At 26.6% G+C, this 18043-nt stretch overlaps 1 protein-coding gene across 1 annotated transcript in view; it reads right to left on the reverse strand.

Annotated features, from left to right (window-relative positions):
• The window catches only part of LOC107438967 (uncharacterized), a 191531-nt gene extending 174908 nt beyond the window's left edge, over positions 1-16623 (reverse strand). Inside the window, exon 1 of the mRNA XM_016051395.4 lies at positions 15078-16623. Within this exon, the coding sequence (XP_015906881.1) occupies positions 15078-15334 (257 nt within the window). The 5' untranslated portion in view covers positions 15335-16623. The remainder of the gene's footprint in view (positions 1-15077) is intronic.
• Between the last annotated feature and the right edge of the window lie 1420 nt (positions 16624-18043).

Genomic DNA, 18043 nt, shown 5'->3' on the forward strand with positions numbered 1-18043 from the left:
AAATTCAAGAAGATATTATCGTTCTGAAAAAAATAATTAAAAAAAAGAGTAGCTTTCAAATACAGCAATCAATATATTTGAATGTATAAAATATGACTTATTTTCAGAATTACATTATTTGACGTGACAATCAAAATAAAATTTATTCACATTTTGCTTTCTGCTTTCGATAAATTATAAAACCTTTTCAGTAAAGAGTTAATCGTTTCCAAATAAATATACGTGATCAGGATTCATAAACATGACTTTTAATACAAACTGGCATCGATTTGCAAAATGTATGTAGGAATATATTTATTCTCCTTTAATTTTGACATGCAAGAGCATAACTGCACGCCACATTTTCAGTTGACGAGAATAAATATATAGATGTTTTTTTAAATTTAACAAACATTATAATTAAGCTAGTCCTACTTCTTGCCCATGCCAGAGAAAAGTTATTAATTCTACCATAAGAATAATTTAAAAAAACTCTGAATGAGGAAGTGTGGACTGTGAAATTGATTGATTGAGTTTAAAATTTACAATTTTTGTAGATAAAAAAAATCGAATGTAGGTACATTTGAATTTCGCAGAAATGAAAAACTTTTTAAAGATTTTAACTACACGGAGAAAATAATTCTTCTAAAACACCGTACTGTATGTTAATGACATTTCTATTAAAAAAATTGTGGTTAATAAAACCAAAATATACGGTATTTAATGTATTCATTTGGTAAGTTTAACGGAAATTCTGGTTTTCAAAATTATAGTTCTTATTACCACACATTTAGTAAATAATAAAAAACAAAAAAGTAAATTTAACTAAATAATTTTTTTTATGCCATGCTTTAAAGTATCATGATAAAATCGCCAAATTGTACCACATTTTCCAAATTTTATCTCACAATATTAAGCCATATTTAATTTTTAAATCTCATAAAATCATTGCGAAAACACTCCGAATAACCGAGCCTTTTGGTGCTCACATAGAACCAGAAACACGATAAATTTTGCACTATTTTCAGCATAGGTAACTATTGCGCTTTCTTCAAAATATTTAATACAGTGCTAAACAATTAAAATATAAAGCTTTCAGAATTTCTAGCAATTTTCCCAACATTTTAAAAATCTGAGAGGGAAAAATCTAGTACAAAGTGGCGTTTTATATGAAATTTTGAATCATTTTTCATGCATTGGTGTGAAAAATAAATTTAAAACAAATTTACAAAACAAAGAATCATGCTTAAAACATAAACTTAGATACTACGTGAAAAAAATGTCCCAAAAAGAGTAGAAAGTTGGTAGCTCTGTATTCTGTTTGTTTAAATCATACTTTTTTTTCATTAGTATATAAAAACCGAAGAACATTAAATGAAACTGTAGAAGAAGTATGTTTTAATTCGATCAATTATGTCAGATTTTGAAAATTAAACTGTAGAAGGTTCAAGAATACTCATACAAAACAATTTTATTCCGTTAAAATTTGACTTATTTTTAAATGACTTGACTGAATAAATAACTGTTTCGTATTTTTGAGTGAATAAGGACATGTTAAACTCCCATAAATTTAAATGCTTTTAACTATTTTACTTAATATATTTTTTGCACTTAGCTCGCAGAATTGCTATTTCTGCTATTATTTTACATACATGAGAAATGCTTGGAGATTAAATTCAATAATTCATGGGTTTTTTCAATAAATTACACTTTTTTATGAAATATCATAAACAACATTTAAACTTTTATATCATATATTTTTTTTAAAGTTTCAATTAAAAAAATCTTATGATAATATCCAATATTTTATTTTGATTCATTTTTAAATAGTTTCCCAAAACTAAACTTTCAAATTATTTTTAATTTATCCCAGTAACTTATTTAGAAAAAGCTCTTAAAGTGTCACTTGTACAGAATTATCGTTTAATAAATTTATGTCAGAATATCTTATTTAAAAAAAATATTATAATTTATTATAATTAAAAAATTGTATTTTACTATTACAGTCTTTTTCTACTTCCATAAAAAAAAATCAATTGATATTTAAAAGAAGCGACTAGCCAATCGATATTCAATCATATTTTAGTGTTCTATAACGGAAATAATTGCATGTGCTCTAGACGTCAAAAGATTATTTTAAAAATTTTGAAAATCCGAAATGACTTTTGTTAAAAAATTTAAATTTATCTGCTTGTTATAAACATAAGTAGGTACTTTTAGTTTTCTGATTTTTTTCAGTTCTATCTTCAAATGCTATCTTCAAAATCATTTTGTTCAAATTCGTAAAACATTTTAATTATGCATATGAACTTCTTATTACTTGAAGCATATATTCTCATCAAAAATTAATATTACTAACCAATACACAACCAATACTTGAAGCATACATGCTGACCAATGCATAAAAAAAAGAAGAAAAAACACATCCTTTAAATCAAAATGTCTGCAATTAAATAACACTATTGCAATTTTGACTTAATCAGAAAGTATTATCACAGAAATTCCGATACGACATTCTTTTTTTATAAAAACTTTCAAAAAAGAATATTTGAATAATTTCAATTTCCATTTTAAGAAATAAATTGTATGTCAATAACTTAAAAAAAAAAACTTAATTCTAAGTTTGTTATGAAACTTCTTTATAAAATGAAAAAGAAAATGCTATTGTTTAAATACTAATTGTTCGAAACTTTTAATCATTAGATACATAATTCGTTAGGTAAACATGCGGACCAAAAACTTATCACCAATACCAATTAAATATATCAATTAAATTATGGTAATCTGACTAAAACATTTCTATGAAATAAAATTTGTTCACAATTAATAAAGGATTTACGCCCATATTATTTTAGAATATAATAGCCCATATTATACAAAGATTATAATAGCTCACATTATTCATACAATATCATGCATAGAAAATATAATAGACCATATTATACATAGAATATAATAGCCTATGTTATAAATAGAGGGAAATAGATCATATTATAAATAGATATTAGTATAATTAATATAAACAATATAATCTTAATAATATCTCTTATTAATCCAAAAATCCCTTATTAATATAAACAATATAATCTTAAAAAAAAATATTGGGACAAATGCTTATGCACCATTTTAATAATTTACTAGCCATGTTAAACAGATAAACTCTTTTTATTATTTCTTATAAAACTAAGTTGCAATATTATATCAAATAAAGAATAGCGAATAAAAAAAAAACTATTTCAAAACCTTTAATCAATTGGTGCGCGCTGACCAATGCCCATAAGGTAAAACATTCCCTTTAAATCAAGATGTCCACAATTAAAGGATATAAATGCGATTTAGAGTTGATCCCTGAAGCGACTAAAAACTATTTACGCTCACATTAACAATGTGGGTAAACAGAAAATAAAATAAAAAAGCGTTATCGCAACAAAGTCGGATGCGATATTCTTTCTCATAAATAATTAATAGCTTCCAAACAAACACAATTCATCATCGCCAAATTTTTTTCCGCAACAACAATAGCTGAGAGAATGAATAAAAAGACATCCATGAAGAGAAAGAAATGAATAAAATAAATAATATAAAAGAAGAAGAAGAAAAAAAGTTAAACATATTACTACTCATCACATCCAGATTTCTAAGCAGAGGGAGTGTACACTCACGAGTATTGGACTGAGTTAAAGAAAAGTGCCGAAGAAAATGATTAAAAAGAAAATGGAGAAGTAATTGATGAAGGAACATCAATAGAGTTTGCCAGAAATTAAGAATCATGAAACTGAGCAACACATGCTAAACAGACAATTCAGAAGCTACCAAAAGAATTGAAAGTGTGCACATCCTACATATAGGAAATGCATGTTATATAAACAAGTTTATAAAGAATCCTATAAATATTGCTTTGTACTTTAAGGGATGGTGTAATATTGGACTGAGTTAAGGAAAAGTGACGAAGAAAATGTTTAAAAAGAAAATGGAGAAGTAATTGATGAAGGAACATCAATAGAGTTTGCCAGAAATTAAGAATCATGAAACTGAGCAACAAATGCTAAACAGACAATTCAGAAGCTACCAAAAGAATTGAAAGTGTGCACATCCTACATATAGGAAATGCATGTTATATAAACAAGTTTATAAAGAATCCTATAAATATTGCTTTGTACTTTAAGGGATGGTGTAATATTGGACTGAGTTAAGGAAAAGTGACGAAGAAAATGTTTAAAAAGAAAATGGAGAAGTAATTGATGAAGGAACATCAATAGAGTTTGCCAGAAATTAAGAATCATGAAACTGAGCAACACATGCTAAACAGACAATTCAGAAGCTACCAAAAGAATTGAAAGTGTGCACATCCTACATATAGGAAATGCATGTTATATAAACAAGTTTATAAAGAATCCTATAAATATTGCTTTGTACTTTAAGGGATGGTGTAATATTGGACTGAGTTAAGGAAAAGTGACGAAGAAAATGTTTAAAAAGAAAATGGAGAAGTAATTGATGAAGGAACATCAATAGAGTTTGCCAGAAATTAAGAATCATGAAACTGAGCAACACATGCTAAACAGACAATTCAGAAGCTACCAAAAGAATTGAAAGTGTGCACATCCTACATATAGGAAATGCATGTTATATAAACAAGTTTATAAAGAATCCTATAAATATTGCTTTGTACTTTAAGGGATGGTGTAATATTGGACTGAGTTAAGGAAAAGTGACGAAGAAAATGTTTAAAAAGAAAATGGAGAAGTAATTGATGAAGGAACATCAATAGAGTTTGCCAGAAATTAAGAATCATGAAACTGAGCAACACATGCTAAACAGACAATTCAGAAGCTACCAAAAGAATTGAAAGTGTGCACATCCTACATATAGGAAATGCATGTTATATAAACAAGTTTATAAAGAATCCTATAAATATTGCTTTGTACTTTAAGGGATGGTGTAATATTGGACTGAGTTAAGGAAAAGTGACGAAGAAAATGTTTAAAAAGAAAATGGAGAAGTAATTGATGAAGGAACATCAATAGAGTTTGCCAGAAATTAAGAATCATGAAACTGAGCAACACATGCTAAACAGACAATTCAGAAGCTACCAAAAGAATTGAAAGTGTGCACATCCTACATATAGGAAATGCATGTTATATAAACAAGTTTATAAAGAATCCTATAAATATTGCTTTGTACTTTAAGGGATGGTGTAATATTGGACTGAGTTAAGGAAAAGTGACGAAGAAAATGTTTAAAAAGAAAATGGAGAAGTAATTGATGAAGGAACATCAATAGAGTTTGCCAGAAATTAAGAATCATGAAACTGGGCAACAAATGTTAAACAGACAATTCAGAAGCTACCAAAAGAATTGAAAGTGTGCACATCCTATATGTAGGAAATGCATGTTATATAAACAAGTTTATAAAGAATCCTATAAATATTGGTTTGTACTTTAAGGTATGGTGTAATATTACAACTATTTATTATGGTGTAATATTGGACTGAGTTAAGCAAAAGTGACGAAGAAAATTATTAAAAAGAAAATGGAGAAGTAATTGATGAGGGAACATCAATAGAGTTTGCCAGAAATTAAGAATCATGAAACTGAGCAACAAATGTTAAGCAGACAATTAAAATTCAGAAGCTACCAAAAGAATTGAAAGCGTGCACATCCTAAATATAGGAAATGCATGTTATTTAAACAAATATATAAAGGATTCTATGAATATTGGTACTTACTGTAACGTATCAGGCTATATAAATAACAGCTCTGTTTCTTATAAAAAAAACTTTTATTCACAAACAACACAAACAGTAACAAATATGGAGTACCCGTAACGGTATAGTTAAAATATTATAAAACAAACCAGAAAAACCCGTAACGATTTATAAGAAAACTCAAATTCCAAACCAAAACTAATCTCTGAGAAAACCAACAACTCTGTTGTTCTACAAAAAGTCTTCTAATTTTATCGTTTGCTTTTATTGAGTATTGAGTATAGTAAAGTGTGGCGAGCTCTCTGCTTATCGCTTATACAGCATTTTATTGTTTATCTCTTTATGTGTTTATTTTATTTTATCCATGCTTTTGCTAGCCCGTTATTTTTTTAATATTTTTACTTTTATTCATGCTTTTGTTAGCCAATTATTTTTTGAATATTTTTAGACTTTATAGTACTTTAATGTATGGTGTAATATTACAAATTTTTTTTGTCATAGAACAGGAGGTTCAATGGCACAAAGGAAACTCCTCTACAAGGTTCAGTAAACAAATGAAAAATGTAAAAAAAAATTATGTAAGGAGAAAGTAATGAAATTTTTTAAACATATATTTTGTGTTAAAACATATAGTTTGCTGTGCTAAAAAAATTGAGGTAAAAAGATGGAATAGTTTCTAAATAAAAGTTGAATTGGTGAATAGTCAAGTACTCCAGACCAAAGATCATTAAGATTTTTGCAATTTAATATTTTATGTCAAAACATGTAGCGACTTTTAAGCTAAAAAATTAATTTTAGAGTAAAACGGTTAAATCATTCCTGAGATATCACAAGTTAAAGAAACTAAAAGAATGAAGTAATTATAACTAAAAGTTGTGTTATAAAACTGCTTTTTCTCAGCTAAAAAAGCTTTAAGCTTTAAGCTAAAAAATTAATTTTAGAGTAAAACGGTTAAATCATTCCTGAGATATCACAAGTTAAAGAAACTAAAAGAATGAAGTAATTATAACTAAAAGTTGTGTTATAAAACTGCTTTTTCTCAGAAACAATGCAACTAATTAACTACAAACACTCTAAGTTATAAAATAAAGAATATCGTACATTAGCATATTTAAGAATTTCTATAACATTTCTGTATATTTTATTTCGTATTTGATACATTATTTATTTTTTAGTCACTTTAGATAGGATTTATTTTGTATCTGTTTGAGAATAGTAATTCAATTCTGATGTAATATACACATGAGAGCAAATAAGTATGAAGCCAAAATCTGTTGTGACAATAAAGCCCAAAATGTAAAATATCTTTTTCAAGTTCATATTGAATTTAAATACGAATTAATATTTTGTAAAAATAATGAAAAATAGGAAGTTAAGCAAATATCTAAACACTATGTAAACTAATATGTAACACTTAGAAATGCACTGCCTATCTTATTTGTCTTAAATTACTATTCCCTAAGAAACACTTAGTACACGTCTGTTTGGGAACAGAACGATTCTATATTTTCGATTCTATGATATGATATGATATGATATGATATGATATGATATGATACACACATGGGCTGTGGATGTAATTCATTTAGTTTCAAACACATAAGTGACCGAAAGAAAAGGTTGAAAATGTTCCCAAATACGTTTAAAGCACATTGAAATCTATTGATGGGCATTGTTACGAACGATATAAAAAATACGATATAAACGAATAACAATTTAATACTTGAATACTAATTCAAATTTAAATAAATCCTTAGCTTAATTCAGAAAGCATTTGTTACTTAAGTTTTCTTTAATTTTTATTATACGAAAACTTATTTAACATTTCATGGCATAATTTTTAAGTAAATTAAGTTTAATTTAGAATATAAGTGTCTATTAGTAAGCTATTTTAGGACGATCTATGAGGAAAAAACTTTTTTTTTAGATTTTGCAATTAATTAAAATGTATTTAACAGTTTATTTTGAATATTTAACATTCATACAATATTTACATAATAATATTCACAAATATTAATTAATATTATGTGATAATAATTTTTTTTGTTAAATTGGAAGTTATTAATTTAGTTTTTTCAGTTTAAAATAATGAAAAAGCTAAACACTTTAATTTATTATTCGACTTCAACTAAATAAACAAAAAAAACGATTAGAATGCGTTTCAACAATGGAGAAAACAGGGCAAGATCATTAAAGTTTTAAAAATAACCCAAAAGAGAAAATTAAATTAAGTACTCTAACATTCAAACAAAGTGTCCAGAGGGTTTTAATTTTATATAAGAAAAAAAAACACTCTCACAAATCCATCTTTTAAATGGGTTAAGTGTCCTACTGCAAGTTCTATACCTTACAACAAAGACACTTTACAATAAATGTAAATAAAAAAGTAAAGAAAAAAATACATGCTTTTAACCTGATTGATTTTACTCAAGCAATTACCCGACCAAAACACTGGAAGAGTAATAGATTCTTATGTTATGTTCTTTTTTTTCTTCTTTTTTTTACTTTCCTTACTTTAAGTGATAATTGCTGTAATTTTTTCGACAAAGTACATAATATTGCTGGAGGGCTTGGTAGAAAAAAAAATGATCTAATGACAATAAAATGATCAAAGGTAGCAATAACTTACTTCTTCTTGGTTTTGTTACTTTAGTTTATTACCCTACCTTTTTAGACATTTAATTTTGAATTATACTTTACATCACGTGTTTTGTCACAAAATTCGATTTTATTTCTTTTTTCAATGGGAAATGTGTTGTGATATAATATGTAAACATGAATAGTTTTTTTTTATTTAAACCAACATAGAATTGATTTTCTGATGTATAATTAATAACATGGTATGTCACAAAAAAAAAAGATCTAATGACAATAAAATGGTCAAAGGTAGCAATAACTTACTTCTTCTTGGTTTTGTTACTTTAGTTTATTACCCTACCTTTTTAGACATTTAATTTTGAATTATACTTTACATCACGTGTTTTGTCACAAAATTCGATTTTATTTCTTTTTTCAATGGGAAATGTGTTGTGATATAATATGTAAACATGAATAGTTTTTTTTTATTTAAACCAACATAGAATTGATTTTCTGATGTATAATTAATAACATGGTATGTCACAAAAAAAAAAGATCTAATGACAATAAAATGGTCAAAGGTAGCAATAACTTACTTCTTGGTTTTGTTACTTTAGTTTTTTATCCTACCTTTCACGACGTGAACTTAATTTTGAATTATACTTTACACAACGCATTTTTTCACAAAATTCGCTTTTATTTTTTTTTCAATGGAAAATGTTTAATGACATAATCTGTAAACATTAATAGTTTCTTTTCATTCACTTTAACATATTTAATTTTTTGTAATGTGTATTAGACAGCATGGTACATCACAAAATTCTATTTTTTTATTAGTCGATTTTGTGATGGATTTATGTTAAAATGTTTAGCTCTTTTCTACATGTTGCAGCGAGAAACTAAATTTCGTATTATACTTCATGTAAAATGCACTGTAAAAATATCCGATATTTTTTTTTCGGAATCCCTCTGTATTTTTAACAGTTTAAGGCCGTTTTGTCGGCAAAATGGTTTTTCCGTGTTTCTCACCCTAATTACTAAAGGATTATAACAGCCAGTTGAAATTCTAGTTTTTGTCCTGCAGCTTTGCAACCGTAATATAATTTTACCACTTTTCGAATCATTTTACTATTATTTATTATATTTGCTCTAACTTTTTAATTATTACTTTGTGGTTTTGAACATCGTATAAATTAAATTATGGTTCGACTTTAATGTCAAATTAATACAATATTAAAGCGAAATTCATATTATCACGTTTTCTTCTTAATAAAACACAGTAGACATAACGCGCACCTCTTAATAAAGTGAACCAAGTTCAAATCTCAGCAATAATTGGTCGTTACAAATCAGCTGATATAAATTATCCACTCCTGGTACAAGTACTAAATTTACTTCGTAGCTCGTAATTTTTACGGGAAAACGTGCGTTTGTATGGTAAAAAAAAATCATTTACGCTACGGATTTACTTTGTAAATTTTTGGGTTTTGCATAAAAAACCTAGTTGCCGGTTTAATATCCTAAGTTTTACGGGATTTTTTTACCGTGTGATATACTACAAAATGCTTTTTTAATAACTCAATATAGTGTTTTCGGATTCTTATGCTTAAATCTTATTTTTACTGAAATCTTATTTTATTATTATTTTTACCTGATTCAGTCTGAAAGTCAATTTTGTTTTATCTGATGCAAATAACATGATATGTTACGAAATTATCTTTTTACTATCTTTAATACAATTAAGTTTTGAGGTAATTTATGCTTAAATGTTGAGATTATTCTTACATATTTCAGCATGGAATTAAAATACATCTTTAAATGATTTCAACTATATCAATTATACAATCATTTAAGCAATGCAATAAAAGTTTATCTAAGATAAAGTGGTGAAAGTTTGTTATAGTCATGGATAAAAGTACTTGAGTTATTGCACAAAAGACTGTAATAAAATACGGAAAGGAACGCAAAGAAATTTTTATCAAATGGAGAAGTTTCAAAATTCTATTTGTATAAATAAAGAGCGAAGAAATGTCAAGAATCACAAAAATAAAATGATTAAATTATTCAATCAATACGAGATTGCATCGAATTTTAATTTAAACTTAAAGCAGAATTTAAAAATGTCTTAAAGTTGATACATTTAAGTAAATTTCAAATTAAAACTCAACTGTTAAAAGAAAAGTAACCCGATTTTGCTTTGATTTGCAAACTTTTATGCATGCAAATATGAACAGCTATTTTTAAAATGTATTAAAAAAAATTTCACACTTATTATTTCAACTCTCCTGGAAAACACTAGCTTTAAGCCAGATTGTCCAAGTAAAAAGCTGAAAGCATTAATTTTTTGAGCGCCTGCACTTTTTTAACCGTTTTAATTGGACACATAGAGAGAAAAAACTACTGACATAGTGAGAAAAAGGAATAAATACTTTATTAGAGTAAAATAAGCTTCTTTTTATCGATACCGTTGTCTTAAATTATAAATTAGTATGTTTTGGATAGATATTTTAGCATGTTTTGAATAAATACTTCAGCATGTTTTAAATAATTAATTTAAATACTTCGGCTTGTTTTGAATAACTACAAAGCTTTATATGAATTATTACTTTTTTTAATCTATGAATTTCCATAACATGTATTTATTAATATATTATAAAAAAATTAAAATATATCTTATTTTCACTACTTGTTATATTAGAATTTGTTAGTTAAAAACGTGACGCTTTACTTTTTAGCAGTAAAAGAAAACGCTTTCGAAAGCGATTTACGATTTTACAAAAACCGGCATTTGTAAAATCGTAATCTCAAACATTAACATTAGTACTCACATACAAAAATATTAGTCTTTATATGTATATATATATATATATATATATATATATATATATATATATATATATATATATATATATATATATATATATATATATATATATATATATATATATATATATATATATATATATATATATATATATATATATATATATATATATATATATATTTCTCTTACACGGCGACAAAAAAAGGCCTCATTACAACTCCCCGAATGGCAACGCTAGAAAATCGACCAATGATTGCCGCTAAAAATGTCGCATGCCGAATCCAGATGAGGTGGCTCAACGTATAGCGCTTTTAAAAACGGAAACTGAAATAACCTTAAGCTAGGCAGAAGTGAGTAGTCTTTGTCGATAGATCTCTATTTTAGTATTTTGATGAAAGCGCTTTTTTTCACGAATTTATATATTACGAATTTATTTGACGATTTTTGATTTATATCACGAATTTATTTGTTTTATTACGGTTATTAGTTATTCATTTAAAAATGAGTTTCAGTCGTGCTGTAACGCTTTAAAATCTTATACTATAGCACATTTCTAATAGGTTTAACGAATTACATGTCATTTATTTGAATTCAAATTTATTTTAATGACTTAGTATTTACTAAAAAGATGTAATTTTTTTTAAAAAAAAAGTTGTTATATGGATTTGAATGATTGTTTTGAATTCTTAGAATTTTGTGAATTTGCAATGTACCTAAGTTAGTAGCGAGCAAAGCGAGCTTGGTTTGCGAAGCAAACCATATAAGATTGCGTAGCAATTTTCGGGGGTTGGCGAGCGTTAGCGAGCAGGGGGCGCATTCCACTAGTAATTTCAAGTTGAAAAATAGCGTTTATAAGCACTTTTGACAATGAAAACAAAATATCGCAAACGAAAGCTAAAGATTTAAAAATCTAAAACGACTTTGAAAGTCAACGTTCGTAAAATTGTTTTCTCAGAAATATTTTGTAATAGTATAAATCTTTTTCTTTTTCCCATTTGAAATCATTAGTCTCTGCATATAATAAATTTAAATAAAAAAAGCTATATAAAACAATACAGAGTACTGGACACAAGATTGGAAAACTTATTTTAACTTAAAAACACATAAAATATTATTAAGTTAGAATTATCATACATTTTCATGTAACTAATTTTTATCACATTTAAAAACATTTATTAATAAACTAGCATAAATTTAAAATGTAAAGATTAATCAGCATTGATGTCGATCAATTGTTATTGAATCTATTTTTATTTTTCGTGATAAAACTAATTATTATGAAATAAAACTCAAAAATATAACTTTCTTACAAAAAAAGTTTTAAGAAAATAATGTTAAACTGTTAAAACTTGATTAAGTTATTTTCTATATAAATCAAAATAATTTAAGTACGCTGCATGCAATTTTTAATTTTTTAAGAAGTATCTAATTAATAATAAAAGGAATGACGAAGAAAGCTTAAACTTTTGAACTTTAGGAATATTTTGTTTTACTAAAGTTCAAAATTGATGAACTATAAATTATAAATTCAGGCACATTTAACTAGTGAATATTTTTCTGTGTAGGTTAAAATATATCATTTGCCAATATTCCATACTAATCAAACGTCTTAAAAAAATTTTTTTGGGTGTTAGTGAAAATGCATTAATATCTAATATTACTTTCTAATATTACTTAATAATAAAACGTCTTAATTTTTTTTAACGTGACTGAGCAGTAATTTACACACCTTTTACGCTATGCCATCTTACATAACTTAACACAAGTTAAAGAAAATACAAAAATCGTTACACGGTTAAAAAAAACCTAGACACAAAAGATGTTTACTAAGTTTAATGCAGAGAGAGTTTAATGCATGTAACGCAAATGTGGGTTAGTTCAGACAAAAAGTCCTCCACGAAGGCAAATTTCTCCCTATATTAGATCCAGAGGTTCCCTTGTCTTCTGAATTGGGTTCAAAATTACAAGGCTACGGAATTGAACATTAGTAGTAGTAAGCCCCAGCAGTTCAACAACGGTTATAATATTATATTATAAAAAGTTTAATGCAGGAACGTTGCTAAAAAAGTTAATACAATACAATCCCAGTTTCTAAAAAAATTTTCCAGTAATACTATACACATATATTACTGAAAAAACTTCAATTAATATTAAGCTATAAAATTTTGACTTTCGAGTAAGGTATTAAATGTTTTTGAAAACTATGGAAACTTTATTCTTTTCATATAATGAAACGTGTACAAAGTTGTCATAAAGTTTTTATAATTCTTTATTTATTTACTAGAAATAGAAACGGCCTATGTAAAATCCATTAACAATTTATTCAAACTACTTCTGCAACATATTAGTTATTGCATATATTTTTATTTTTCTTAAAAACATTTTTTTAACTGCTACCAACTTATCAAAATATTAAATTCATCAATAGCACTGGGGGACAAAGTTTTTGGTGCATTTATCAAATGCTTGATGTTGCCTAATTTTGATTTAGGGATTTCATAAGCTATAAATTTTTTAAAAATAATATTTTTAGTCCATTGTTTTGTCAAAATGTACAAGTTTAAAAAAGTTATATATAACAGGGAGCTGCGTCAATGTTACGACAAATGTTGCGTAAATGTTACATTTTGACAAAAAAAATTTTAATACAAATATCATTTAGAAAAACTGTAGCTTAAAGAGCTTAAAGATTTGAAATCAGCAATGCGAAAATATCCAATATTCCTTATAAAATCTCATGCAAACAGAAAAAAAATATTTCCGCAGTATAATTTATTCTAATTTTTTCTGATACGTTATAGTAAATGTACATTTTAGAATTTACATTTCTATTAATATTGGTATTTTTTTCACCATTAACAATTTTTTCAAAATTTTAAGCAGTTGTAGAATGTTTTCTATCAGGTTCAGTAGTTTTGGTAGTGTATTTCCAGTAATAATAGTTATTTAGTTTAGGATTTATGCAATGAAATATTTCCTCAATAAAAGTACCTGGAGATTTGCTCATGCTTAACCGTGAGTTAATTAATTAAAAATAACCTTTGCACTAAAATAAACATTTTATATTCGCGGAAGTATTTAAAAATATCACTAATGTAATTAAAAACCAACTAGAAATTTAAGTTAATTAGGATAAATAACGTCATTAAAGAAACATCACAAACTTTCCGCATCATGTTATATGAATATATGTAAAATTTCATAAGTGTTTCACTTTCATTTTGAGTAGGAATTTCATGTATACACTGTAAAAAATTCCGGATCAGATTACAATACTAATTACCGCACTTTGGGTCCTTCATCCGTAAAATTCATTTTACCGTAAAATCCTTTTCTTCCATAATTTTTACAGTAATATTTATTTAATTATAGTGATTAGATGATTTTATTGTATTTATAGCTTGAAAAATTACGGTATATTAGATTTTTTGTTCCGTAATATGTTCCGGATTTTTTTTTTTTTTTTTTTGTGAAATTTTATAAAATACCTTATAAAATTACAACAAAAAAATTTACGAATTGCAATAATTTTTTTAATCAAAAAAGAAACAAAATGTCTTATTTAATGTAATTTTACACGTAAATATACATGTAAATTAAGTTAAATTTTCTTGGATCTTCATTTTGTTATGAGTACACCATTATGGATTTAGCTATACTTCTATACAACATGAACATTATTTAAATTCATAATATACAAAAAAAAACCCTTAAAGTTTATGTTTTATGATATTTCCAGCATTACTACATTTTCTTCTTTTAGTTAAAAGGTATAAAATATTTTAAAACGACAATAGTAGAACTAAACTTTATAAGCCCCTTTTACTTAATTAATTTCAGTTTTAAATAATAAATATTTCAAATTAAAAGATGCATTTGAATGTGCGATCTTGAGATTTCTTACTGAAAACTTTCACTGCTATATATTTCACTTATATCATCATCATTTACGACAACATATAAAATGAACAAATATTAAATTCTACTTACAGCTTTACTGTCCAATGGCTTAAGTCATTAGGCACAACCACCAAGGACCGATTCGAACAATCCGCTTGGATGGCAAACTCAGGACCAAGACATTCACAAAGCACAGAACAAGGTGTTTCATCAGGTGCGGCAGACGATAAATCGCTCGCGCAAACTTTGATAAGCATCATAATGAAGCAAACGAAAATGTTTAAAACAAACAGACGATAACTTTGAGTTATGAAGGAGATGTAAGGATAGATTTTAGGTTTCCTCATTGCAAAAGAAACTCGGATCTCCTTATTTCTGTTCAGTTAAATATTGTATTCTTTTATGAATATTCTTTTAATAGAGAAACGCTTTTTTTCTTCATGTTGGCATCACATGGTTTTCTTTCAACATTTGTAATAAATGGCACTTGCAATGGAGTACATATCCATTAAGCCCAAATAAATGGAGCATTTATAAATTAATTAGTTTGTTGCATTATTTTGATAAAAATGATATCATGGTTTTGAGTAGCTTATTCCAAATGTCATGCCATAATTCCATGAACTCTTTTGAATTTCTAAACGATGTGTTTAAAAGTATGTATGATCAATTTTCTTCGGATAGTTTATTTTTTAGATTAAAAAGTTTGAATGTTCATCCATAAGATCTTCTCAAAGTAGAAACATTCTATAATAGTTTCTAATATGCAAACTGTTCTAATTAGCACATACAAAACACATTTTAATTACTTTTTCTTATCACAATAATCATAAGTTTCAACTTATCTTTCATATTTATTCACAAAATTTAACGAATCAGAATTTTGCTACTATATCACAATCGTTATAAGCTTTTAAGTAAGTTTTTTTCATAAATTTTGATACGAGTAAAAAATAGCAATTATGGGCTATTTTTTCGAGTTTTTATTATTTGTTTTTCTTACTCAGAATATCTGGTTAGAATCGTAAACACTATATACAGTTAACATACCTTTTAGCTGTCAATAAAATGCTTTTTCTCGATCTAAAATAAAATAATCAGACAGCGAACACAACATCTATTCTAAATGTTCACACTTTATCCACCACTAAACGAAATAAGTCTGTGGGGAAACGGAGCAGAATCCCGCAATAGCAGACGAAACATCACCGAAACACCGCTGAAACCAGAGCACCGACGTAAACACACCACGTGCATTCTTCATTCTATAAAATCGTTTGCACGGAAGACGTTCTTTTTCTTCGCTGTATTCATTACATTGTATCATTTAAATATTGTTTAAATAATGCTAAATAATATTGAAATGTGTTTAATTTTTGAAAAGATTTAAGTTAGAAAAGTTTCAAAAATTGTGGTGTTTGTCGAACGGAAACTCATTTAACCCTTCTTATGAATAAAATGAATGAGAAATGTATTGGGAATAGAAGGCCTGATTATGTGGTTATGTGACTGTTCTTTAGATAGGTAGGCGCTGCCTTAAACCCTGAGGCTGCAGGCCACCGCAACGTTTTCAGCCAACTCTTCCAGTTTCGGAGGGAAAGCAAGCTTGTGCCACCTCAAAACACGATATTGTAATAGTTCGAAGGGTTACCTTGCTTTCCCGCGCGCCACGCGGTCGCCAATCCACTCGTTAAAACTGCGCCAAGGCATTAATTCGACAAAAGAAGGGAAGGATAGTTGCAGACGATTCTGCGGAAAGAAAGATAACTGAATTTAGGTCGGAAAAAGAACGGAAAAGAAAAGATAGAAATAAAAAATTACGGAAGAAAATGAGTAGAATTGAAGTGAAGAAAAAAGGTCTCAAGTAAATGACTCAGTTGGGTGCCGTTACAAAAATTTTCTTCAACTGGAATAGATTTCTATTTAAAATCATTTTTGTTCAATGAAAATGGAAAATGTTTCTAAAAAGATTTTTATGAATCTTGAAGCAGCATTCATCATGATTAAAGATCAATAAATAAAATAGAAAATCTTGAGCATATGAAATTCAAATTGGAATTGAATAAATATTGATCGCTTATTCTTCTCGCCTTTTATTTTCTATTCCCGGAATATTTTATTATTTTGGAGAAAAAAATTCCGTAAGTTTTTTTTTTTAAACAGAAAATACGAAAGAATTTTTAAAAATATTTTTCCACATAATTATTGTGACTATGCATTTACATACATCGAAATTTCTTTTGATGATATGCATGAAAACGCGTGTTTCCAGAATTTCGTTGAAACACAAAAATATTGAGCAAACTTGTTTCAAAGCTTTGTATATCTACACTAAATTACTCTACTAAGTAATCGTTAAGTTGCTGGCAAGAATTGTGTGATATACTTAAAGTAATTTTGATACAAATCTTAAAAACATATTGAATTGAGTCTTAGAAACATATATTTCCATAATACTGGCAAAGTTATATTTTTTCACCTAATTTTTTTTCTTCTAAAATCAGAGTTAGAACAATCGAGACATGGGTAAAAGGACGGAGAAAAAATTAAGCTCAATCTGAAAATCTTTCTGAAAAAAATTTAAAAAAAGAGTGATAGAATTAAATTTTAAACTTTTTGCATTCTTCAGTTCGGATAATTACTTTTCTAGACTTCTTTGACTTTTTTAAAAGTTTAACAAAAAAAAAAAGCTCAATTTGCGTCAATTTGAAATTACTTTTTTTTCGTTCTTTCATTATTGTTGTAACTATTTTAGTCCATTTTTTTTATTTTGTATGTTATTACATTTTATAATTGACTTAAAAACCTGTGCTAATCTGAGAAAAAGCTGTCTTTACAATTCCTAATTGCTTAACAAGTGTTGCAAAAGTGTGAAGAGAAAAAAGATGAGAATCAATAAAACTGTATTTGGGGATCTTTAAATTTGGCAAATCAGTCATTAGGTAGATAAATTTTGTGAATTATATTTTTTGGTACGGTATATGTCGACAGATTGTTATCTAGATTTTTAATAAAAATATTTCATTTAATATATTATTTATGTACCAATTCATTTC

The sequence above is a fragment of the Parasteatoda tepidariorum genome, chromosome 4, assembly GCF_982258835.1.
Source record: "Parasteatoda tepidariorum strain Cologne lab strain chromosome 4, Ptep-v5.0, whole genome shotgun sequence".
In the NCBI taxonomy this organism is placed as follows: Eukaryota; Metazoa; Arthropoda; class Arachnida; order Araneae; family Theridiidae; genus Parasteatoda; species Parasteatoda tepidariorum.